The following is a 26079-nucleotide window of genomic DNA, read 5'->3' on the forward strand; positions in this document are numbered from 1 at the left end:
CGCAGCCCAATGATGATTAAGGATATAAACACACAAGATTTTGGGGTCAGCCAGGCCAGGGTTCGGTTCCTGGCTCTGTCACTTGCTAACAGACTGAACGTTGCCAGATCAACTTCTCTGCATCTCAGTTGCCTCCTCTGCCAAACACACTTAAAAGCATTTACCTCAGTGCCATTTGGGCTTCCCTGGTGACTCAGATGGTAAAGAGTCTGCCTGCAATGTGGGAGACCCAGGTTCAATCCCTGGGCCAGGAAAATCTCCTGGAGAAGGAAATGGCAGTCCACTCCGGAATTCTTGCCTGGAAAATCCCATGGATGGAGGAGCCTGGCAGGCTACAGTCGATGGGGTAGCCAAGAGTTGGACACGGCTGAGCAACTAACACACATACAGTGTCATTTTGAATTTTCAATGAGATAAGGTGAATAAAGTGTGTAGCCAAGTGTCTGGCACAAAGCTAAGATTCATTGAGGAATTCATTTGTAACTTTCATAAAAAGAGTAAAAAGTTTTAAAGACAAATTTTCTTTTGAAAGAAACCCTTATTAGCAAAAGCACTGGGGGTAGAGGTCAGAACCAGGACAGGGTTCAGAACAACCAGCACTCAAACCTTCCCAGTATCTGACCAGTTTAACTAAGTTCTAAATAGTAATCAGTTGTGAGAAAAACAGTGTCTCAGAGAATCCAAGTTAAGAAATGCCACCAGCTCCCACCATACCTACCAGAGCATTGTGGTATCTGGGATTCTGTATCTGGGGTTCTAAACCAGAGATTCTTGCTTCCCCTCACCTCCCTCTTGCTTCCTTTTCCCTGTCTGCTGGTCCAAGCACAGGGCATCCCACCACGTTTAAATTCACTCCTCACTTCTGGCCATTTCCCCAGGCCCAGTCCCTGGGACTGAGATTCTGATTGGCTCAGCTCTAGTCAGGTGTCCAGCCATGGTCCAATCAAATCTGATCAAGGTGGGTAGAGTCCAGTACAAACATGGCGGCTTTGGGTTCCTGGTTTGGGGAAGAAGGATGGAGGGAACCTTGCAGGCTAGATGGACTATCCGCCCCCAACCCCACCTCCAAACCACCGCCAAATTGTCTGCAGCTGTCCTCTCTGCTCAAGCTTTTCTTCTTACTCAAGTTCTTCCTCCTCCATGATGTAGACTACTCAAGGCCACCCAGCCATGATAGGGGGGAAACCTGCTGTGGCCGGTCATGGCCACCGTTCCCAGGAGTTCATTGTTGGCTGTGGGCTGGTCTGTCCCCACCTTTGTCACTTAAGCTCTCCTGGGTTTCCCTGGCACGTGCCACAGGGCCACAGTTGCTAACAAATTGCCAGGCTACTGGGCTAGAGTCTGACCGGGGTGGTCTCTTCTGGATTCCATGGTTTTTGCTAAAGAGAGGGGTCAGTTCTTCCAGGTAAATGGGTTCTCTGGCAAAACGTGGCCTTCGGCAGCACTTTAGTCAGAAAACACAAAGGTTGGTCTAAGAAAAGCATGATCTGCCACACACACTCACACACACACACACACACACACACACACATTCTTACCCCTCTCTCTGCAGAAATAAAGAAACAAAAGACTAATGTATAATTTTTTTTTTAATTCTCCTCACTGCAGCCCCCCGCTCCCCGCCCCATCCCTCTGTCTGTGGACCACTTCTGCGGGCTACAGGGGACTATTGGAACAAAGCTGAGGCCTGGCACCCCCACTACGCTGCCAGACCCAGAGAACAAGTCACAATCACAAATTATCACAACAATTAGCAGCTACACTTGGGAGATGGGTAAAGTGAGGCGGCCCAGCTCTGCATTGTCAGCTGGTCTATTTGGCGGTGACCTTGTTCTGGAGGCGATGATATTCCTTCAGCCTGTAAACCAGATTCAAAACAAAGGAAAATGTAAATTAACAATAACAACATGCACTCAGTTCAATTAATTCAGGCAGAGCCGGGGTGGCGGGGGGCAGCTGTTTGTTAAGACATGTGTGAAGTTCTCTTTTTATTCTCCCTCTCTCCTCTTCTGCCCTGGCCCCTCCTGCCCTCCAATCAGGATAATGTAATTAATTTATCTTAGGGGGAAAACATTGCTTGTCATTGTTGCAGACAAAGCGTTTAACTGGCGATGGGAGAGGTGAAGAGGCCATTATGAAAACCCAGTGTGTTTGGAGCCATTTGAAAGGGTTAGAGTCATAAAACACAGGGTGAAGGAGCCGGGGAGGTGGAGGTGACGGCCCGCCTGGATTCGATGTCTCTCCTGGTCTTGGCTCCAGGGATGGGAGGCTGGCTCTGGGAGAAAGTGGGTCTGTGCTGAGGGCATGTTATCAGGTTGGAAAGGAAAGAGACTCGTGCCTTCTTTTTGACCCCGTGCCCCCAGGAGAAGGAAGCTAGTGATTAAGAACCCAGAGCCTGATAGACCGGTTGCCAGGCACCGTGCCCTTCCTGGGCACCAGGGTCTGGGTGGAGTGCTTGATTTCCATGGCCTGGACTTGAACTTCCACCACACCTGTGAGGCAGGTATGGTTAACACCCCTACTAGTGATTTCCAGAGGTTCGGAAGGGGTCTGAACCCAAACTGCAGAACCAGGACTTGAACCCAGGTCTGAGTGGCCTCAGTTGGTGTGTATCACGCACCCTGGGCCATGGAGATCCGTGTCTCCAGTTAGACCTGCATGGGGATGAGAAGGCAGGAGTTGGTGACCTTCTGTGGCTCCTTTCTACCTCTTGGCTGTCTCCCTTGCTAAGCTGCTCGGGAAAGGGGCTCCTGGTGGAGTCCCTGTGGTTGGAGAGGATGGGAGTGAGTGTCAGAGGCAACTCAGAAACCCGGAACTCAAGTGCCCGGGACTCTGTCGCCCTTGGCTGTCAACAAGTGTGCCTTCCGGTCCTGCAGAGGCTGGGTCCAGAGCAGGCACCGAGGATGCTGTGGTTGAGAGACAGGAAGGTGGGGCTTGTCTAGGGCACAGCAGTGGTCAGAACACCGAGGTCCCTTCAGAGCTGGCTCCCCACACCTGGAAGGTCTGAGGGCCCATCAGGGGCCAGGGCTTCTCACCTGAGGGAATTGATGTTGATGAAACCAGTGGCATCAACCGGCTCGTAGTCTCCCTGCACATTCATGCTGCAAAAGAGTGGGAGCTTGTCAGCATCCGGGGGACCCCAGCCTCACAGACACCCAGGTGTTTCCCGTGTGGATCCAACCCTGCCTGCACTCTGGCTCTTCACTGTTTTCCTTCCGGTTCAGGGAGCCCTACCCTGTCCCGGGGCTGAAGAGCAGGGAGCCACAACCCTGCCATGCAGATGGGCGGGCTGGGTCCTGGCCCTGCCAGTGCCAGCCGGGTGAACTCCTGCCACCAACCAGAGCACTGCACCCGTACCCTCAGGACACGCATTGGAGCCACCTCTGCCCTCAGGGTGTCCAGGAGGAGCCGATGATGTTCAGCGGTCTGAAGCCTGGGAGGCCGAGGTTACACACCAAACAGCCTCAGACATGCGTGACGGTGTCCCACAAGCTGCAGGGAGGCCCCAGCCTTCAAGATTTGCCCACGAAGCCTTTTTGACCTTGTCTGCCCAGTGAGTGAGACTGAGTCTAATCCATCTTCAAACCTGGGCACCCACCCCATGCCAGCTGGTCGTGAAAAAGGCACCGTCAGCTCCCATTGCCCTCAGCAGAACAGATTTTTTTTTTGTCCCCATATACAGTTTCCATCGATTCAACAGCCTTCCTCTTTTGATTGTTCTCACTTAGCTGCCCTTCGGAACCCTTCGCAACCACAGTCGTTCAGATCCGGTCACCTGGTTGTGCATCCTGGCTCCACCCCCAGCACAGACGTTAGGGCAAATGTTTTTGCTTTTTGAGCTCCAGTCTTTCATTTGTGAAACGGGACCTTCATCGTTATCATTTGTTGTCATCATTGTTTAGTCGCTCAGTCATGTCCGACTCTTTCTCGACCCCATTGTAGCCCTCCAGGCTCCTCGATCCACAGGATTTCCCAGGCAAGAATACTGGAGTGAGTCGCCATTTCTCCTCCAGGGATCTTCCGGACCCGGGGATCGAACCCCACATCTCCAGCATTGCAGGCAGATTCTTTCCTGCTGAGCCAGCAGGGAAGCCCCTCCAGCATTGTCACGGGCTCCACATAAAATGATGTAGCTGGCATCTGGTAAGCACTCAGTGCCACTAACATCATTCATTCACCTGTTCATTTACTCAGGTATTTATTAAGCACCTACTACCCGCCAGGCACCGAGCCAGATGCTGAGGAAACAAGGACCTGGCAGGAGCAGCTCCCACGTGGAGGGGCGGCGGGTGCAGACATAAGCAATCAATCACCCACCTGCCCTCGATAATTTACTGGCTGTGATCCGCTCTTTGAGGACAAGTTCAGAGTGTTGTGGCCTCACATCTGACTCCACCAGGCCACCCTCTGAATCCCCCCGGGGGAAGGGGTCCCTCCCGTTTCTCACGGGGCCCCTGTTGCATCCTGCCCTGAATTAGCCCCTTGTCTTCATGTCTGCAGAACTCTAGCCTCAGGATAAAGCGGTCTCAAGGTTCTCACTGACAAGGAGGTGGCCTGCCCCCTCAGAACCCTTCTCCAGAGAGGTAAGATGGAGGGGGGGGGTGGTGGGGGTTTGAGGGGTGGGGGGAGCTAAGGGGATCTGCTGTTTTTCCCAGACCCCGAGGCTGTGCCTTTGACTGGCTCTTTGTGGACTGTGGGCTTGTACTGTGGGCTTGTAGAGCATCAGGGGAGGTTTAAAAAAAAAAAAAATCATTGTAAACTGGAGTCTCTGCACCCGGCTGCCCTGTGGCTTGTCGGGATGCGGGCTCTGGGCCTCCCCCCACCATGCCCTCGCCCTGACCTTCAAGGGACCTTGAAGCTGGCACATGGAACTCCCACGCTCCCTCCTTTTCACCTCCACCGGCTCCTCTCGGGCTCAGGTGGCCAAAGTCACCAGGAGCCGATTAACAGGAAGCGGAAAAGATTCTAGGGGGCTGCTGCTTGGGACCCTTCCCTGGGCAGGGAGAGGCTGGACCAAACTAAAGCATCGGCCTCCTGGAATGGCTTTTACAGATGTTGCTGGGGTGATAAAGCTTAACACGAGCCCTTCCTGAGCCACCCACCCCCGGCCCCCACCAACCATCGAACAGACTTTGGACACCTGGCCTCACTCCTGCTCTCCAAGTTGCCTTGCCCCTTTGGAAGAGTCCCTGTATTCAGCCCAGGGAGAAAGCAGGGCCGGATCCTGTTCCCCTTCTCCCTGGCCGGCCGGCCATCTCTCATGAGTCAAAACAAACTCTCCCACCCTCTTCCCCCAGACTGGCCCTTCAGACCACCCCGGCAGCCCCTGCCAAAGAGAAGCCCACCTCTGGGACAAACCTGTCCCACCAGACTGCCTAAGAGTCCCCGAGGTGTTTCTCGGGAACTGAAAAACCTCTCTTAAAATACTGAAGTTTGGGTGGTGTGGTGGTGGGGGGGTGCACTGTGGAAAAAAGAGTTTACAATGAATTTTTTTTTTTTTTTACCTCCCCTGACGGTCTACAGAAAACCTCTGTGCTTTTATTTTTGTTCATTCGAGTGGCTCTGACCTGCTCTGTAATTACGTTACTTTCTACCTACTGTGCCGCGGTATTTCCAGTTCTGCTACCTCTAGGGGCTTCCTCGCCGGTCCCTGTGACGCTGTCACTCAAGGGCTTTCAAGTCAGCGATGTAGAAATCAGAAAGAAAAGGGAAATGGTCGGAGACACAGTGAGAATAAATGCTCCTGCTTTTCTCTCTTTTTTTCCCCTTTCCCTTTTTACTTTATTCATTTAATCTCCCCGAGTGAGACTGTAAGGCTTAATGAAGGGTTGGACAGATTATTAGAGGCTGTAGATTTGGAGGGGGAGGGAAGAAAGAGCCAGAGAGAGAAAGAGAGAAGATAATTTGACATTTACCCCGACTGATCTAAACTGATTCGGTTATATTTATGGCTTATAAAGTGTTTAGAAAGATTGAAGGGGGGGAGAGAAGTGCAACATGGCAAAGAGAACAGAGAGAGAAAAATAATATTGACTGCCAAACAAAACTCGTACTTTAATTCCTGACTGCCTTCCGGGAGGGGCCACGCAGGGCCTGGGCCTTGCATCAGGTGGGGTTGCCTGTCCCCACCTCTTGTTTGACCAGGTGACCTCCAAAGGGGCCACTTGGCTCCATGGTCAAGGCCAGTCTCTCATTCAAGATGCAAACACAGGTACAGCTAATAGGCACCTGCTAAAGAATCTGCCTGCAGTGGGGGAGACCCAGGTTCGATCCCTGGGTCAGGAAGATCCCCTGGAGAAGAGAATGGCAACCCACTCCAGTATTCTGGCTTGGAGAATTCCATGGACAGAGGAGCCTATTGGGCTACAGTTCATGGGGTCACAAGAGTCAGACTCAGCGACTAACCCTTTCACACTTTCACCTTTGACCCAGCCTGCCAGGGCTCCCCAACCTCTCCCACAGCCATTCAGCTCCCTCACCCTGACCCATCGCGGGAGGCAGCTCTTCAAGGCTCCCTCCTGGCTCCCTCTCACCCAACTCTGTTGTTCCCCTTGGCAGTCTCCTCTTGGCCTTACCACCCAATGTCTTCAGCCTATGTTTCTCCTTAACTCTAGCCCTGTGTGTCCAACCGCCAACTATAGTTCTCCTGGCCCAAATCTCAAAGAAAACTAACCCTCAAGATGTCCAAATCCCAATGCGTGATTTTCTCCCATTCTCTCAACTCAGTCATTGCCATCAAAGTCTACCCAGCGGCTCATGCTGGAAAGCCCGGGGTGGTTCTGAACTTTTCCATCTCTCTCCCCATCCAAGCCCTTTTAATTCCACCTGCTAAATATCTGCCAAATCCATCTGCTGATCTCTATTCCCAGATCCAGCAGACTGGTCCAAGCCTCCAGCAGGCCCCACTGGGAGGCCTGTGTCCATCCCTGCCAGCTCCCACCTCGCTTAAATCCAGAGCAGCCAGAGAGGACCAAAGCCACAGGTCTGATGAGTCTGTCCTTTACAATCTGGCTCCGGGGCCCTCCCACCCTGGAGTTCTTATTGTGCCGGGGATGTTCTGGGTTCTTCCATGACTTGGACTCTCTGCACAGGACTGTCTCTCTGGAAATGCTCCCGCCCTGCCTCTCTCCCTGGTACATTCCTTTCTTTCAGAGACCAGCTCAGAGATGACTTCCACAGGGACGTGTCTCCCCACCCGCATTATCATACCCAGCCTAAGTATCCTATATCTCTGGGTGGTCCAGCACCAGCTTCCCTAATCCTACACTCGGATGATCCTCTGACTGGGGCTTTCTCCCCATCTAGCCTGTAAGTTCCACGAGGACAGAGGTGGTGTGAATGCTCTTCGGGACTGTCTCCTACACACCTTGCACATGCTTGGGAGCATCCTTGCTAAGAAAGACAGTGAGAGGAGATGCTGCACCCGAGGGTCTGTGCCCAGCTGGGGGCAGGGGTGGGAGGCACCTACCTCACGAGCTCCTCATTGTAGAGGGACAGTGGGGACTCCCGGCCAAGGATGTACACCTGGCCCTTGAAGACGGACACCTGCACTTTCCCTTCCACGCGCTCCTGGGACTTGGCAATGCAGTGGCGGACAAATTCACACTCAGGGCTGTGCCAGAAACCTGTGGGGAGGAAGAAACAAGGGTGCCAGTGAGGCCCGCTGTGTTGCTGCCCCGGGATGTGCACGGAGCTGGATCCACATGGGGCCCCGTCGTGGCAGACGTGAGCCTGGGAGGGAGGCAGTCCTGTATCTGTGTTGTTCAGTGCGGAGTCCCGGCTCAGTGTGCACTTGTAAATGACCACACTGAGGAGCAAGCCCAGCTGCCCAGTCCTGTGACCTTGTAGGGTTCTCTCCCAACCCCTGCTACAATGCAGTCACCTCTCAAGGGTCAGGAGGAGGGGTTTTAACCTACTGCTTCATGCCACAGATATTCAGGGAGCTCCAGAGGTCAGGTGCTGGGGAGACAGCGGTGAAGAGACCCCCATCTTTTGCCCATGGGGGCTCAGTCTTCTCAGGGCAGCAGATTGATAAATTAGGCAGAAGACCTCAAGTAGGACTCAGATATATGTCACCGAGTGATGGGGGTGCCCAGCTGGGTGGTAGGTTTGGGGTCAGCAAGACTAGGTGTGTGGGGCCTTCACCTCTCTGTGCCTGTTCCCCCATCTGCTAAGGGGGAATGACCCTACCTTCCCCCACTCCCAGGGCCAGCAGGCTATTGTGTGGAGGCCATGGACTCAGGACTGCTGTGAACACTGGGCCAAGAGCCAGGCAGAGCCCCACCCCTCAGGATGGGCAGACCCCTTTGAAAAAAGTGCCCTGTCTAACCCATGCCCCCTGCATTGGAAGCTTGGAGTCCCAACCACTGGACCACTAGGGAAGCCCTGGACTAGCTCTTTGAATCCTCCCAAAGAGTCTTAGTCTTGGGGCTAAATTTCTCTTAGCTTCTCTCTTTTCTGTGCGAGGAAGTTAAGCTCAAGGACTTGAGACTTTTCCCCGATCACACAGGCTGTAGTGGTGGGGGCTGGACCTGACCTCAGTGGGCCCGAGTTCTAACAACTCTGCCTTGTATGATTGTCTTGCAGCTTTGCCGTCTGTACCTAAAACAGGCCCGAGGTGCCTGAGAAACGCATTGCACCCCCTCCTCCCGCCCCGAATCCCTCAGGCCGGGGAGGGCTGTGTGTTCAGTCCCGTCTTCCCAGGGTCTGGACAGTGGCTCCTCTCAGTCTCTGCCGAGGGCAGGGGAGCCATGATCGGGGTTGGGGGAGGGACAGGGCGAGGGGTAGGATTTCTCTGAAACGGAGCTGGAAAGGTGAGCCCACCTGGGCAGCTGCGGGGCCAGATGGTGTGTGATCTCCTGCCCTGATAAAGGGTCAGGTCAGCCCCAGGTCTGTGGCTATTGTTGGAGACTCAGGCCTCCGGGGGCACCTGCTGAGGCTGTCCGTGGGAATGGGGAGCAGGCCCTCCCTGTGATGGGTCCTTGCAGATGTCGGGGAGGGCCAGGCAGGGAGAGAAGGGGTTGGGTCCTCCCTCTCCTATGCTCACCTCCAGCTCCACCTTGGCAGGCCGTGTGGCCTCTGTGCTGTACGTAGTCTCCTCGTTTGCACAGTGAGGTGCTACCAAGCACTCTCTAGGGGCTGTGGGGATTCAGTGAGCACTTCTGCTTTTGAGATCTGAATGTGGCCTCTGCCGGTCCTCACTGTATCCAGGGCGACAGACACCCGAGAAGGAGAGAACCTTTCCAAACCACAGCACGATCCGGAGTGCTCCTGCCTGTAGCCCAGACTCCCGTGGGAGGGGACACTGAGGGCCATGCACCCCTCCCTACCCCATGCCCCAGTGGCTCGGCCATCTTTCTAAGTCAGGGTAATTAGCCCATTAGGTTCACAGGTTGGAAGAGAGGCAGCGATGTAGCCAGATAAGGGGGCAGAGAACCCAGTAGGAGCTCCTGGGCTTTTATCTCAGGTCTCCCCCGCTGCCTCCACAGGGGTCTTGCGCTCAGGTTTCTCTTCTCAGCAGACCCAACCCAGGGTGGGGGTACAGTGAGCCCTGAGAACTGCCCTGGGGAGACCCTGAGTGTCCCAGGCTGGGGGTGCATGGTGGGTGGGGCTGAGCCAAACTCTGTATTAATTAGGATGACAATCCTCTGTGTATTATACCCATTTTACTGTTGAAGAAACTGAGGTGAGGGGAGAGGTGACCTACACCCCCTAAATGAGAGGGGCCCTGAAGCTGCGGTCCTGCCAGGATGACCCTGCGGGGTGAGGTCCATGCCTGGTCCTGGAGGGAGGGTGCCTGTGCAAACTTCATACAGCCACATTAAGAAATTTGAGAATGGCGTGAGAGGAAAGACAGTGGTCACAGAAGCTGGGGCAGCTGGGAGTGGGCCCGAGACAGAAGGGCTTTCTTGGGCCTCAGTCTCCCTGGGCCCTGAGACCACAGTGGCTCCAAGGAAGCCAAGTGCCAGAGCAGAATGATAGATCTGCAGGGGGGAGCTAGACAGAACAAGAAGGGATCTGGCCCAGTGCCCTTTATCTTACAGGAGAGGAAACTGAGGCTGAGGGAGGAGACAGATTCAAGATCTACCCAGCCAGAGGCAAAGCCCTGTTCTCCTATGTTCACATTCGGAGACCAGGTCAGGCACTCTCCTAGAGGCTTTGCAAATATCTATGCAATGCATATGTGCTAAGTTGCTTCAGTTGTGTCCGACTCTTTGCAACCCTATGGGCTGTACTCCACCAAGATTCTCTGTCCATGGGATTCTCCAGGCAAGAATATTGGAGTGGGTTGCCATTTCCTTCTCCACAGGATCTTTCTGACCCAGGGATCAAACCTGTGTCTCTTGTATCTCTGACATTGGCAGGCGGGTTCTTTACCACTCATGCTACCTGGGAAGCCCATATCTATGTACTGAGTCCTCACTGTAAGACAGGCAGCCTCATCTCCACTCTTCAGAGGAAGAAACCGAGGCACAGGGGGCTTAAGGAACATGCTGAAGCTGAACCCCACTCTCTAACATTTATGCATCCCTAATGAGAGAAATCCTATCACACAGCCCTTCGGAGCTGTTGAGGGAACAGGCTGGTGCCGAATGCCAACCTTGACATCTATGGGGGCCTGGACATCAGAGGCACCTGGCTGAACTTAATAACAACTACCTGGCAGGAGCCTCCACTCTGAGGTTTCATTTCCTTTGAAACCTAATCACTGTAACCTTTGGGGATTTAGGGGGCTCAGTGGGTGACAGCAAGGACTCAACACAGGCAGCCCAGTGCAGAGGCACCAGCCCCTCAGCTGGGGGCCAACCTGTGCCCCAGACACCCAGGGTGGGCCTGTACACGCCAGTGCCCCTTGGTCACCCCTTGCAAATGGGCTCAGCCCACTTTCCCATCCCCCAGCATCTACTGAAGTGGCCGAGAACTTGGCCTCTGAAGCCAGCTTGTCCTGGGCTCCAAGCCACGGCTCAGCAGCTCTGAAACCTTGGACAAGCATTTTCATCTCACCTCTGTGCAGCTGAGATTAGGTAATACCCGGTTCAGGGCTGGGCAGCAAGAGTCGGCAGCCAATCTTGTGTGGGGAGCCTGGCAGCCTAGTCCCCGCTCAGCCCCACGGACGCCCCAGAAGCAGCCTCGGCCAGGTGCTGTCCCCCATCACAGCCTGCCACAGCTTAATGACTCTCCCACTTTGTAACCAAAATCCACCTTTCAGCATGGAAACCCCACTGAGCACGAGAGTCTGCAGGAGACAATGGTATTTAAACACCTGTCTGTACCTGGGAAGAGGGGGGGCCCTGGGGTTTCAAATCTGCTGGGAACAATGGGAGGGAAAAATAATGCCAGCCAATAACCACCATGTCGCCCTGAAACCCCGTGATGAGTTATAGCTATTCCAAGGTTTCAGAGGAAGTGAAACCTCCAAGTGGAGGGCCAGTGGAAGAGGTGAGACTTACACCAGGCTGCTGCTCTGCATGTTAACGTGCCCGGGGTCCTTCTGACACCTAGGCTGAGACTTACACCAGGCTGCTGCTCTGCATGTTAACTTTCCCGGGGTCCTTCTGACACCTAGGCTGAGACTTACACCAGGCTGCTGCTCTGCATGTTAACGTGCCCAGGGTCCTTCTGACACCTAGGCTCCCAGAGAACGGCAGGCCATCCTCCCAACAGCTGAGAGGGTCTGTTCTGACGTGATTTCTCAAATTAGGGAGACGTGACTGTTATAGAATAGGGTCAGCCCTTTCTAGAAAGGGCCAGATAGTAAATATTTTAGGCTCTATGGGCCATGTAGCTTCCCTAGCTACTACTCAGCTATGCCAGAGCCGTTCCAAAGTGGCCACAGACAGCAACATGGACACAAATGAGCAAGGAGGTGCCAAAAAAACTATGTGTTGGTGTTTAGTTGTGAAGTCATGTCTGACTCTTTTGTGATACCATAGATTGTAGCCTGCCAGGCTCCTCTGTCCATGGGATTTTCAAGGCAAGAATACTGGAATGGGTGGGCCATTTCCTTCTCCAAAAAACTATTTATGGATGCTGAAATTTGAATTTCTTATGATTTTAATGTTAAATGAAATACATATTACTTAAAAAAAAATTTCCTCAACCACTGAAAAATGTAAAAACTGGTCTTAGCCTATGGGCTGAACAAAAACAGGCAACAGGTTGGATCTGCTCACTCCTGTTACAATGTCTGGGATGGATCTGGAGTCAGGAGGCCTGGTCAGATGGCAGATGAGGCATGGAAACTCAGTCTCCTCACCTGTGAAATGGGTATGTGTGGCCCTGGTGGCTTCTGAGTGGGGATCTGGCCCATGTAGTGCTCAGGCCCTATTCTTGGTCAAGGTAGGCTTTCTCTGGCTTGAGGCAATTCATGGAGTGGCTCTGGGTTCTGCCTGGAGACAGGCTGACCTGAAGTCCAGCCCAACTTGGCCACTTCCAGTTGGGTAATGCTCTATAAGTTCCCTTTGCCCGGAGCCTTGGTTTCTGGCTGCAGCTCTCTTAGGAACTTGGGGGAGGGGGCCCTCCGGGATGGCTCGTGTCCCCACATGGTGCCAGGTACCCGGCACATGCTGAATGAAACTTGGCAGGATGCTGCCCTGGCCCCCTCTGCAGTACCATGGGCTGCAGGCAGCAGAGCAGCGAGACGCCCCGGGGAACTGGCGCGCTTCCCTCAAGACCTCATGAACAAGGCAGGTCCCACAGTCCCCTCCTCGCTCCTTGCCTCCTGCCCTCTCTCCAGCCCTTTCAACCTGCATCTTCCAGGCTCTAGCGCAGGTGGCAGTGGGTAAGTTGGGACTGGAGGAGGAGGGTGCCCCTGGGTCAGCGAGGGGAGGCAGCCCCTGCAGGCTCTACGCACCCGTGTAGACCAGCTCGGCGAATTTCAAGCCGAGGCCTTGCTTGATTTTGCGCACTTCCCGGTCCATGGTGAAGGCCTCGATGTCTAAATGAGCGTGGTAAAGGATCGTCCCCGCTGGGGTCTCGTAGATACCTAGCCATTTTTCCAGGCAGGGGGAAGAGAAGAAAAAAAGAGAGAAACGCATGAAACCCAAACTGTCAGCCAATGACAAAAAAAAAAATAATAATAATGACTCGTCTGACAGGAGACAAGCCGGTCGGACCCATTCACTCCCAGCTTGCTGCAAAATGCATCTGCCATTATGTTCACGCTGGGGCCACGACAGTCCACTCTGCGGCTTGCGGAGAAAATGTCTAGATGCCCCCCTTTGCAGAGGCCCTCAGATGCTGGAAAATGACAGGGTTTCAGAGCCGTTCCCCCCTCCTCCCCAACTCATGCCCACCGGCCCGCAGCTGAAAACCTGTAATTAAACCGATTCTGCTGGAGCCCAGGGCCCTGAACGTCCCTTCCTGCCTTCCCCTAGGGAGCCAGGGGAGGGGACGGCTGTTCACACACATGCACACACGTGGACACGTGTGCACACACATGCCAGTTTCGGCTGGTGGCTCCCCTGCAGCCTCGTCTTTGCTGAGAAATCCTCGCCACCTTGGTCAACTCGGGGCTGACCCCACTGTACCGATGGGGAAACTGAGCCTCCCGGGGGGAGGGACGTAGCTGGAGTGGAGCTGGGGACGGTCCCTGAGTGGTGCTGTCTGCTTCCCTGTGGACCAGCAGGTGATGAGACCACACCTGGAAGGTCGCGGGAAGACGGTCTTGACCAGCGTCCTCCCCATCATCTCTGGCCTGAATCTTCCATCTGCTAAACAACCTGCTTGGACCACACCACCTCCAAGTGACAAGGGGGCTCCTGGCCCCGCGCTGAGTGTGGCCCTGGGAGGGAGATCTGATGAGTGGGCACCATCCTAGGTTTGGGGACACTGAGGCACCAAGAGGTGGAATTGGCCCCGGCAATCCTGGCAGTGTAGCCCCATGAGTCAAGTTCGGGTGAGCACCTTGGATAAACCTGCCTTGTGTCTGCTGTCCTGATGAAGCGGTCATAACCCTCCCCGACGAACGCCACCCCCAAAAGTCCCTTTCTTCCCACCAAATAGTGTTATGGCGTTAAAGGGACAGAGTTTTGGTTTTCCTCAAAATTTACGTGGTCATCTTTCCACAGGAGGGATTCATACGCCCACGTTCATGGCAGCATTATGCACAAGAACCAAAAGGTGGACGCAATCAGAATGCCCAACAATAGATGGATGGATAAACAGAAAGAGATATTTCCATAGTGAAACATTCAGCCTTAAAAGGAAGTCCTGATACATGCGAAGACAGGATACATGGAAATCAACCAGAGACAAATCACCAAGAGACAAATACTGTGTCATCCTGCTCACGTGAGGTTCCTAAGAGTCCAGTTCATAGAAACCAAGTGGAAAGCTGGGTGCCAGGGGCTGGGGAGGGGGAGAGGGGAGCTGGTGTTTAACGGGGCCTCGCTTTGAGAAGATGAAAGAGTTCTGGAGATGCAGGCTGGTGCTCACACAGCAACATGAATGTTGTCCTTAATACTACTGAACAGGACCCTCAAAACAGTTTAAATGGTAAGCTTTATGTTTTGTATTTGTTGTTGTTCAGTTGCTAGGTCATATCCAACTCTTTGCAAACCCATGGACTGCAGCATGCCCGACTTCCCTGTCCTTCACCATCTCCTGGAGTTTGCTCAAATTCATGTTCATTGAGTCGGTGATGCTATCTAACCATCTCATCCTTTGCTGCCCCCTTCTTTTGCCTTCAGTCTTTCCCAGCATCAGGATTTTTTCCCAATGTTTTGTATATTTTACCACAATTTAAAAATGCTTAAAAAAAAAAAACAAAAACCAGAAAGGAAGAGATTGTTTAAACTCTGAAGTTCATAGGGGACATGACCAAGGTTGTGTCTGATGTAAGTAGCCAGAAATTTTCTCCTCTGAGAACTTCTCTGGTCTTTAATCTAAGTCTGGGAATCCATAGAAATGTCAGGGCCCATAAGGATGGCCTGTATTTTCCTAACTCAGCTGCAAACTCAGGATTCAAACATCCTTAGGCGGAAACTCAACATATACAATTAAAGACGAGGTCCAGCTGTGGGGAGCAGAAGTCCCCCTGCAAACCCTGGACTCCACAAGCAGTCCTTAAAAATCCTGATTTGGCACAACACACCCATTTCACAGATGGGGAGACTGAGACCTGCCTCTGAGTTTTCCATCTCTGCACTTGGTTGCCTCTTAGGCCTTTTGCAAAGTGATCCAGTGCTCACCAAGCATGAAAGGGACACCCAAATCTGAGGTGCTGTGGCCAAGGAAGAGTGTTCCCAAGGCTCTGAGGTGTTCCAGAGTGGAAAAGAGCCTGTCTATGGGGAAGCGGGTCTCTTATCTGCAAACCCCCCACATCCTGGGGTTCGGGGACATGCGCAGAGAGGCAAGGCGTTGCTAGGACACGCTGGTCCTGTTTCACTCGTGTGCCTGCAGCTCTTGGGCCACTTCTGCTGTCCTGAATCAGTTGTGGGGGTAAACACAGCTGTTTCCCTGGTAGGAAAACACCACCATCCCCCAGTTCACGCAGCAGGCCCAAGCCCTCGACTCCCCGGGGAGTGCCTCAGGCCCCCACCACCCCTCATCATGACTCTCATAAACACAGTTCAAACCGGCTCTGTCATCCGCGTCCACGAACTGCCTCAGAGACACAACCCCGAAGGAGCTTAGAAGGGCTGACGAGGTGGGAGACAGGTGGGTGGCTGAGAAAACGACAGCGTGAGACTGGGGACACTGGACACAGAACGCCTGTGAAAAGCAGACAAGCACTCAGCACAGGCTCTGGGCTGGCGCCTTCTGGGGACAGTTGTTCAGTCGCTCAGTCGTGTCTGACTCTTGGTAACCCCACGGACTGCAGCATGCCAGGCTTCCCTGTCCTTCACCATCACCCGGGGTTTGCTCAAATTCATGTCTGTTGATTTGGGGACACTAGGGAGCCACAAACAAGTGGCTTCCGATGACCCCAGGCCAGAGAAAGGCCTGATGTTTACAGCAGTCTGTTTACAATGTTAGAGGGCTGCAGAGTTTTTGGAAACATCTACTTCCAAAAAAAAATAAAAAAAGACAGAAATAACCACAAGGTAAAAGGGGCAAGCTTTCAGTTTTTCTAGAAACTTTATCACCAAGAGTCACCAACAGCAAGATAATGGCAAAGCCTTATTTGTCTTCTCATTCTAGCAACTCAATATATATATCTAGCAACTCAATATATATTTACTATATACCGGGCTTCCCAGGTGGCTCAGGGGTAAAGAATCTGCCTGACAATGCAGGAGACGTAAGAGACACAGGTTCGATCCCTGGGTAGGGCTGATCCCCTGGAGGAGGAAATGGCAACCCACCCCAGCATCCTTGCCTGGGAAATACCATGGACAGAGGAGCCTGGTGGGCTATAGTCCGTGGGGTCCCAAAGAGTCAATCAGGTCCCAAAGAGTCAGAACTGAACTCTACATACTAGGCACTCAGTATTTACTGGACTAGAGATGGGCCTTCTAATTCTTCCTGATTATTACTTTTGCCACATTTTGGAAAAACCCAGAAACTTTCAAAGCCCGTTCTTACACACACAGTCACAACGGCAGGCCAAGGGCAGGAGCTGCCCTCATCTTTAGCCCCTGGGGAACCCAGCTGCCTCCTTGCTCTCCTGTCCACACCCGGCCAGCTGAGTCCAAGCTGTATTCGTAGATCAGGAGTGCAGCCCAGAAGTCCCTCTCAACTTATACCTTTACAGTTGTTCAGCGCAAGTCACTTCTGCTGTGTGACCTCGGGCTGCCTCAGCCCCCTCTGTGGCCTAGGCAACCTGCCTGTAAGAGGAGAAGGTGGCAAGTGTCGACTGCTCTTTTGCCTAAGTCCCACTGAGACGCGCCTGAAGGTGAGCACCCAGACACAATGGCCCTGGTGCGCATGCGGTTTCGTTTCTGGAACGCTGTAGCCAGCTCCCTAGCATCACCTCCCCACAGTCCAGAGACGAAACAGGACCAGTCGCTGGCAGGGTGAGAGGACATCCATGCTTTCCATCAAGGAAGAGCTATGACTTGTCCTAGCCCTTGACCCCCGTTGTTATTTAGTCACTCAGTCGTGTCTGACTCTTTGTGACACCATGGACTGTAGCCCGCCAGCCTCCTCTGTCCATGGGATTCTCCAGGCAAGAATACTGGAGTGGGTTGCTGTTTCCTTCTCCGGGGGGTGGGGGGGGGTTGTTTTCCCAGCCTGGGGATTGAACCCGCATCTCCTGCATTGGAGACCAGTTCTTTACCACTGAGTCACCTGGGAAGCCCCTGTCCCCCACCACCACCCCCAAACTGCGCCATCAGAGCTGTCCCCAGGAAAAGAACAGAGAGTGTCTGGTGGACAGTCACCCACCGCTGAGCCCTCAGGACCAGCCACACGACCGTCAGCCCTCCGAGGGCGCTGCGGGAGGAGTCGTAGGCGAGAAGAGAAGCCGCAGCCGTGAAACACACCAGCACAATTAATATTCCCGTTCCTTGCCTTAGAAGGTGTTAAAGTTAATTGTGACTGATCAAAAAGCTTGTTTGCAGGTTGCTGTTGTCGTGTGTGTGTGTGTGTGTGTCTTAAAGCTTTCCTTCTCCTCTCCACAGGGGTAGGGGGTACAGATGATTTCTGTGTATTTCTTCTGGGGAAAAAAATGACTTAAAAAAAAAAACCCAGTGACAGAATCCTGATGCTTAAAGACTATGGATTTGGGGCTTTTGACAGTCGGCATACAAACCACTGCGCAAAAAGAAGGAGGAAATGACAGCTGAGTCTCGGTGTCGCTGGGGAAGAGACAACAGACATCTTCCGAGTGACACGCACAGCGGATTCAAGTGTCTATTTTCATCTCCCCGTGTTTACAGGAAAAAGACAGAGGTGTCAGCGGTTCTCTGCGGAGCGGCTTCAATCACACCATAATTACTGCCGAGGAGCGGGTGGGGAAGAAGGGCGAGGAGCTGGGGGGCGGCCGGGGTGGGGGGAGAGTGGACCGAGGAGGAAGAGGTGGGAACCAAAACAGCTGCGGCCGCTTAAATTTTTCTCATCTGTTTTCCCGAGGCTGCCAGGTTAGCCCAGAAATTGAGCAATTTGGCAGAATTGAGTGGGATCGGCCAACTCGGCCGGAGGTGCGGGGTGGGGGGGCGGTGGGAGGGCAGAGGTGGAGGTTAAGGCACCTGGACCACTGCCTCTGGTCCTTTGGGTAAGCAGTGTCCAGAGGAAGGGATTCAGAAAGGCCAGGGGAGGGGAGCTGGGCTGGAGCCCAAGAGCTCCCCGATTAGATCCCATGGCCAAGAAGAGAGGCAGTTGCCATGGTGATGGGGAGGCAAGTCCCTGTGGGTTGCTAGCCTTCCTCTATGCTCCCGGTGCCCCGCGGGCCCTACCCTGGGAATCAGGGTGGGCCTCTGACGCTGGCCACTCCGGGCTTCTGGGAATGCGAACACCTTTGCCTCACAAGTCTCCCTCCAATCTGGAATGTTCAGTCTGAGCGGAGACTCTGGGAGGTCTGGAGAGGCGGGCAGCAACTCTTAAGTCTTTCTTCGCCAGAAAGTGATGGAGTAAGGAGGAAGTGAGAGAGGAGGGGAGGATGCGAGAGAGATGGGAAGGAGGGAGGAAGATGGAAGAGAGTGGAAGGGAGGAGTGGAGGGGAGAACAGAAGGCAGGTGAGGAGGCGAGTGCGGAGGGAGTCACCGAGGGAAGCGGCAGAGGCGAGACCCATGGGGCCGGGCTGGGGGGAGAAGGTGAGGGAAGGACCAGCGCCAGCTCCTTCTCAGCTTCCCTCCTGCCTGCCTCGCCCCCCTTCTCCTCCCCACTGATTTCATTTACTTCACTTAATTAGCCCCCCTCCAGAGTTAAAAAGATAATGTGATAATGACGATGTGAACAGCCACAATACAGCAAAAGCTACTCCATCTGCGGCTTCCCCAGCCCCCGGCCTGCTGACCCCATGGCCCCAAGTGCCACTAACCTGGCCACCCCAGACCTGATACATTAGCACTGCCAGCTTCCTACCCACCCACCTTCCCCCAACCCGGCAAAAAAAAAAAAAAAAAAAGCCTTTAACCAATTTCAACTCTAAGCTTTGTAAAATCAATACAAATGACATTTCCCCCTTGTACATCAACCTACGAACAATAGCACCTTCCTGCTCTGCCCTCCATATAATTGACAATTAACAGCTTTTCCCCTGACTGTAGACCTAATAAAAGTCTCGTGGGCGAACCAACGATGTCTTCCTCTATTGCCCCTCTTTCTTTCTCACAGTGACTTATTGGGAGTGGAGAAATAAAAAACAAGACCTCCCCCTAAAATTAAGAAGCAACTTTCTTTTCTCACTCCCCAAGTCAGAAAATAGGCAAGGTAGAACTTGCAGAGAGAGAGAAGGTGAGATCCTCTAGCATGCCCACCTTTGCCGGTGGGAGTTGCAGAGCCGGAAAGCAACTTGTCTGAGGATACACAGCAAGCAACTCTCAGGCTAAATGCTATGCTTTTAGAGAAAGCCCCTCAAAGGTGCACACGCAGTGCTTGCGCAGAGTGAGGGCTATGCTCCAGGAATCTTCACCTCAGGTGGATGGTAAGAAGCAAGGGAGTTGGAACTGAGCGCTAACCTCATGGCTCCAATCTTCAAAGTTCAATCTGGGAACAGGTAGGAAGCCTACCTCCAGGCACGGCACCCACTATAGGTCAACACAGAGGTGTTCAATCTGCCCAACAACCCATTTCATGGACGAAGCCTCTCTGAAGAGGCTACGTTGCTTTCCGAAGGGTGATGGAGCCAAGGCAGGCAGTCGAGTCTGGTGCCCAAGCCTGGCCCCTGACACCCGCCCTTCCATGCGCCTCTGCCAGGCCTCCAGGAGGCCGGCCAGCCTCACACCTAAACCACCACCCAACTGGCCACTTGGGGCTGCTCCTGCCACTCACACTGGAAGGCTCCCACTCCTTTCTATCCCAACTTCTTCTACCGGGTAAAGTCTATTCTCCTGCCACCTCTTTCAGGATGCGTTCCCAGAATAGTCCAGTCCACTTGGGTGCCATTTCACAGAGTGATCTCAGGCGATCTGTCCATCGTCAGCACTGTTGATTTACATCCACAATCAGTGATGCCTGCCTTGGACAGAGAAGGGACACGATCGTGGTACAGACTGGACAGTTCCCAGAGGGCAAAGGCCGCCTTGACCCTTTCAGCATCCCTATGGGACTGCTGCATTCAAGAAGCTCTTCCACTGAGCCAGTTCCTGCTAACATACACGGGCTAGAACCCGGATCTGCCCCAGTGCAGAGTTCAAGCCCTCAGCCCTCCACCCCATGCCTCTCTGGGACTCGACATTAGTCCTGATCCTACCACCAACGTGGCTGTGACTTTGAGCCTTGGTTTCCCCGCCTATAAAGCAAGGGCGCTGGGCTCTGGCTCGCCGAGGTCCCTCCGGGGTCTGCCTCAGATAATTTGCGTTGTGCTGCCTCCCAAGGGCAAAGTGAGACAAAAGGACGTTTAATCAGATGTTGGTATAGGTAAGACACAAAGGTAAGAGAGGGTACAAGGGAGCAGCTAATTAGTAATATTGTTCTCCACAAGGTCTTCTGAGACTTTCAATTAGGTTGTTTTTCACAGTAATAGTCTTGTCAAGGAGGGAAAAAAAACACACACAGGAGGCAAAGCCACGTTGCTTCCTTCTTCCCCTTTTGAGATAAATTCAAACAGGTCAGAACCAGAATGATCCAACTCCTGTCCCAACGCCTGCCACATTGCACCTGCAGAAACTGAGCTACCAAGTCGAACGTCATCAGCCAGGAGCTGTGAACCTGAACTCCACGTGAGAGCCCTGGCATCCTGCCTCAAGGACCAATGCCCTGACCTGAAATCTGCCATCAGTTCTCTTTGGATTTTAGAGTCTCAGTGAAAAACATCCCGAGGGACAAAGAGCCATGACCTTGGCCTGGTTTTCTTTAGCTGTGCCATCTTTTTAAATTGACCTTAGCAAAGCGAGCTGAACACCTGCTCACACAAGGGACCTTAATCCCACCACCGGTACTCTTAACGGCTGGCTTGCCCCTCCCTCATGGAAGTCAGAAGCACGCACATCACTTCATCACGGGGGACATGAGATCTCCTCAAACGGGATGGGGGTTGGGTGCAGTCGAGACGACCCAATGAGGGACCGAGAGGGAACCATGGGCTCTGCACCTGCTTTGGGACCAGCCTCACCTCCTTCCAAGCCCAGCCAGAGGTGGATATGGGCCAGGCAGCCACTCAGCACCAAGGCAGAGCCCCACCCCAGCATCATGCAAAAAGTCCAGTCCTAAAGGAAATCAACTCTGAATATACATTGGAAGGACTGATGCTGAAGCTGAAGCTCCAGTACTTTGGCCACCTGATGTGAAGAATCCACCCACTGGGAAAGACCCTGATGCTGGGAAAGATTGAAGGCAGGAGGAGAAGGCGGCAACAGAGGATGAGATGGTTGGATGGCATCATCAACTCAACAGACATGAGTTTGAGCAAGCTCTGGGAGATGGTGAAGGACAGAGAAACCTGGTGTGCTGCAGTCCATGGGGTTGCAAAGAGCCAGACACAACTTAGCGACCGAACAACGACCATGTCATGCTCATGTCATGAGACAGGCCCTCAGGCCCTGACTGGCTCATAGCGCCCACCCCTGGCGAGATTCCCACCCTGCCGGGCCCTCTGGCCTCCTCAATGTCACCTTAATGACCACGAAATTGGCCCTACGTGGCCTGCCTCTAAGCCTGGCTGACCCGCCGCCCAGGGCATTGGAGTGCCTGACCTCCGGGCCCTGGGCCCGCCTCCTCTCTCCTCTGTACCTCTCCCTGCTCTGGGGACAGCTCTTCTCCTGATGCCATCAGAAATCAGTGGCCAAGTGTCCCTCATCCCCACTTCACATAAGGGAAACTGTCTGGCAGGGTGAAAGGACTTGCCCAAAGTCAGCCTGGGAGTAGCAACGCTGGAACATGATGGTGGGTGTCAGGGGCCTCTGGGAGCCGAGCCATGCCCCCAGGGGTGGCGACCAGACTTACCCCGGGACTTCATCCCGATGAAGCGGTTTTCCACGATGTCGATGCGGCCCACGCCGTGCTTGCCACTGTGAGAAGAACCATCTGGTCACTGGGGGCCATGTGCAGGGCGTCAGGATTTAAGACTCAGAGGACATCTGAGCCGGGTGAGTTGTCCAACCACCCATTGTACAGGTGGGGCAACTGAGGCCCAAGGAGGGAAGGGATTGCCTGGGACGCACAGCGAGCTCAGTGTGCAACTTCCGTCACCCCCACCTGGGCCTGGCCTGGCGTGGCACCCAGCCTTCCCCACTGCTCAGCTGTCCTTCTAGCCTGGTCCCCAACCCAGCTGAGACCTGGGAAGGCTCAACTGGACCATCCCCGGGGGCAGAAGATGCTCTGGGGTTGTTCCCTTCTAAGGCCCAGGGCCACCGGGACTCTTGTACAGAAGCAAAGGGCCCTACGCCTATAGGGCTGGTGCCAGGGCTGACTGCAGGATGCGGGCCTGTCCTCCTCGGCCCCTAAGGCTCGGGCCGGGGCCACCAGCCACAGCAGTCCAAGCAGGGGCTGGCCAGTGTGTTCCCAGCAGACACTCACGCGACTTCATTCAGGTACAGGAAAAGCTCCAAGGCTGTGCTGTGGGTGGTGCCATCCCCGACGTTGGTCACCTTCACGGGGACCCCTAGGGCAGGAGGAGAGGGCAGGGGGCCCATGGTCGGAGCTCAGCGGAGGAGTCTGTGGCTGCCACTCCACCCTCCCCCTCCGCCCGCAACGCCTTAAATGGATGTGACAGATATGGACTCCAAATGACTCCTTGAGAAGCCCAGTGCAGGTTGAGGCCTGCTGGGGAGAGAGAAGGGGCGAGAAAGCCCCCCAGAATGAAAGGGAAAATGCAATAAAAACGCTCTCCCCCACCCTTCCCATTCTCTCTGCCCCTTTTGCATTTAGGGGCTGTGAAATTGGAACCAGGCCCTGAACTAATTGAATTTCACGCTCCGCCATTGTCTTACGATGGAGGACCTTCTGTCCCACCAGTTACCGGGGGGCCCGCCTGGCCGAGGTGTGGCTGAACTCACACACACACACACACACACGGCCCCCTGCCGCGTCTGTCAGGCGGACCCCCACGCCCCGACCCCGCACCCCAGATCGGGGCGAGAAGATGCCTGTTTCAGCCGGCGAGCTTTTGGAGGCGCCCGTGAATTCTGAGAAGTCGGGTCTGGGGCGGCAGGAGGAAGGTGACCGCTCGGGAGGGAAGTCAAGGGGGTGGCGGGAGGGGGGCGGTGGGTGGGTTCGGGGTTGACTTTGAATAGCAAGGGGCACTTTCTCGAGCGGTGTGAAATGAGCAATAAATGTATTAGCGGCCTAACAAGAGAGCTGTAACAGTGACAAAGAAAAGCTGTTCAAAGTTGGCGGCTAATCTCCCACCCATCTGCCCAGCTCATTACCATGGAGCCAGCGATCGGATGCCAATCAGGCCTCAATAGCGGCTTTCGAGTCTTTATTAGCCGGGCGCCGCTTGGAGGGGCTTCGCTCAGGGGCTGTCAGCCTGGCCATTCTTAACCCCCATTTCCAGGGGTTTTATAACTTGGTTGTAAATTGCTATTAAATGTAAGTCTGCCCAATAATGAACCTTAAGCCCCTCTGCCCACCGCCCCGCCCCCACCCGCCTCTCCCCTCTCAATTCTCTCCCTCCGGTCCTATTGTCGTCCTTGCAGGGCCTTGGATAAGGCCTGCCCCCAGAGACGAGCAGACATTGCTGCTGCCGCCGCCGGAGAAAGCCTCTTAGCCTTTAAAATAGTTAATAATTAGATTAAAACTTCAAATAAATTAACTAGAGAGTGAATGGGGAGTCGTCAGGGAGGGTTCCTCCGTCTACTTTTTTTTTTTCTAGACAGTCCCCAAATCATTAAAATGGATCACGTTTCTTCTCGGGCTCAGCCCTTGGGGCTGGCCTATCTATTCCTAGAGGAAAAGGGGCCCAGAGCTGGTGTCCAGCGTGCAGGACCGTCTGTGGCCTCCGGCTTACCTCCCACCCTCACCGCTCTCCCCGGCTCCAGGGGATCTGTGGGGGGTGGGGTGCGGCCTGGGTGTACCCCCCATCTTCTCAGAGATGATGCTCAGAGGCCCCACATCCGCACGGCCCTGGGTCACAGAGGGTGGGCATAAGACGGACTCAGTGCTCCAGCTGACCTTACGGGCCTTAGACTTTAAGGGCTTTTGGTCCCCAGGGGGCCTGACACTCAAGTGTCTGAACTGATGGCAGAGGTGGGGCCAGAACGATGAAAACGCCCATTGGCGCAGCCAGGCCCTTGAGAAAGGCCAGGAGGCCAATGATTAAAGTACCACCATGCTCAAGCACCTATGAGCATCATTTCTGTGGCCTGTTTTACAGGTGAACAAGCCTGAGACCCAAGGTCACACTAGCAGGGGGGAGCTGGGATCTGTCTCTGAGTCCCTCTCCTTCGGCCCCATCCCTGCCTGTGGCTGGAAGGACCAGCCTCCCTGCCTGGAGTCGCCCCCTTCTTGGCTCCTCCAGCTCCTGCCCAGCGCCACTTCCTCCAGGAAGTCTCTCCTATTTCTGCAGCCTCCTGGAAAAGTCCTCTCCTTGGACATCCTGAGCCCTCACCCTGAAGCAGGTCCTGCTCCTTCCATTACCCAGCATGTCTTGCCTTCCCCTCTGTCTTCCAAGGCAAGGTGGGGGTGGGGAGGGTGTCCCTCATGCCAGGCTCAAGGCCGGGCTCTCAGGCCAGGCCAGAAAACGTTCATGTTGGTTGCAGAGAAGATGAGGAGGAAATCAGAACACAAGCGAGTGTGGCAGCAGCTTTGAACCCAGGGTGGGGAGGTAGGGAGATGCACCAGGCAGCTAGCTTAGGAGTAGCTGTGGGGTCAGAGGGGACCCCCAAGGCTGGCTGTCCTACTGGGTGAGCACCTCCTTGGTGACCACTCCTGCACCAGATACACCCCATCCAGATCTCACTCTGTACTGTGAAAACACGAGGCAAAGAGTGCTTTTATTCCCAGTTTACAGATGAGGAAACTGAGGCCCAGAAAAGTGGAGTGACTTCGCCAGAATGCTTCCTCCAGACCTGGTGTCCACCAACCAGGGGACAGCCGCTGGGGTGTTTTCCTCCCAAATCTGAAGGCTTCCATGGATCATGCCATCCGGGGAGGGGGTAGCTGGGAACATTTGAAGACCCCATCTGAAGCCTGGCTTCCGGGAAACACAGGAGGAATACAGAAGGCTCATGCCCAGGGGGATCCCAGGCAAGGAGGGGCAAGGAGCCAGGGCCCCAAAAGTCCACCACGTGGAGTCCTGACTGGGCAGGCACCTACCTTTCTTGAACTCGATCTCGAGCATGTCCGGGCTGTTGGGGGCTTTGGCCGGGTCCTGGGTCTTTGTGTAGAGGCCTGGAGGCGCTTGGTTCTGATAAGACAGAAAGAGGTTGGAGGACAGTGTGTCTGAGCCGAGCTGTGCCAGGTCAGTCTCTTGCAGCCCTCTCCAGAGCCAGGGTCCTGCTGGCACTTGCCATCGGCTGGCCAGTCCAGCCAGCAGGCCGGCCTCCCAGCCCCCCTACCTGGAGCCAGCCCCACTTGCCAGGGGCCTGGGAAACAAAGGGCTCGAGAAATCAGACAATTTTTCCCCTCAACTTGATCTCATCTTTTTCTTCGACGCCCCCACAGCTGGAGGTGGAATAGCAGGAGGAGCCAGTCAGGCAGGAAAAGCGTGACTTTGGGGGAGTGAGGCACTAGGTGGGCTTCCCGGGAGCGGGCGTGGGCACACCCGCGCTCTCTCTCTCTCTCTCCTCGGCACCGGGAATTGGGGTTTATTCTGCACTGACCGCAAAGCTAATGACTGTGCCTGACCCCAGCAGGTGCTCCGGCAAGGAGAGCCGTCCCTGGGGTCCCCGAGGTTAATACACACAGGGAGAAAAGAGAAGAGTGAAGCAAAAACCCATTTGAAAACACATCAACCTTTATGTATATTTTTTCTTGGGCGTGTTGGAAATTGGGCCTCTTTCTCGACTCGATGCGGTGGTGGAGGGGCGGCTGGCTGCCTGGAACTCCCTAGGTCCCCGCCCCGCGCCCCCCCGGCAGGCTGCGGCTTGGACCCTT

General features: G+C 54.4%; 1 protein-coding gene and 1 long non-coding RNA gene across 5 annotated transcripts in view; one reads left to right on the forward strand and one right to left on the reverse strand.

Annotated features, from left to right (window-relative positions):
• Window positions 1–1571: 1571 nt before the first annotated feature.
• The window catches only part of ASS1 (argininosuccinate synthase 1), a 52080-nt gene continuing 27572 nt past the window's right edge, over window positions 1572–26079 (reverse strand). For 2 of the 4 annotated variants that reach the window (XM_086323471.1, XM_086323470.1), the window contains exons 9-15: window positions 25300–25390; window positions 22561–22645; window positions 21988–22052; window positions 12854–12985; window positions 7469–7625; window positions 3036–3101; window positions 1572–1858 (exon numbers count right to left, since the gene is read on the reverse strand). In XM_086323471.1, coding sequence (XP_086179597.1) covers window positions 1813–1858; window positions 3036–3101; window positions 7469–7625; window positions 12854–12985; window positions 21988–22052; window positions 22561–22645; window positions 25300–25390 — 642 coding nt within the window. In that variant the 3' untranslated portion in view covers window positions 1572–1812. Of the gene's footprint in view, window positions 1859–3035; window positions 3102–7468; window positions 7626–12853; window positions 12986–21987; window positions 22053–22560; window positions 22646–24947; window positions 25144–25299; window positions 25391–26079 lie in introns of those variants that run through there. The other 2 variants (XM_086323473.1, XM_086323472.1) reach the window with 1 other exon arrangement.
• LOC147362405 (uncharacterized) lies at window positions 4343–14494 on the forward strand. The gene is made up of 2 exons (XR_015135731.1): window positions 4343–4583; window positions 14070–14494. It is a non-coding gene; the product is annotated as an uncharacterized LOC147362405 (long non-coding RNA).

The sequence above is a fragment of the Bos grunniens genome, chromosome 11 (assembly GCF_055505025.1).
Source record: "Bos grunniens cultivar Pamir isolate PY7600 chromosome 11, Bosgru_T2T1.0, whole genome shotgun sequence".
NCBI classification, from domain to species: Eukaryota; Metazoa; Chordata; class Mammalia; order Artiodactyla; family Bovidae; genus Bos; species Bos grunniens.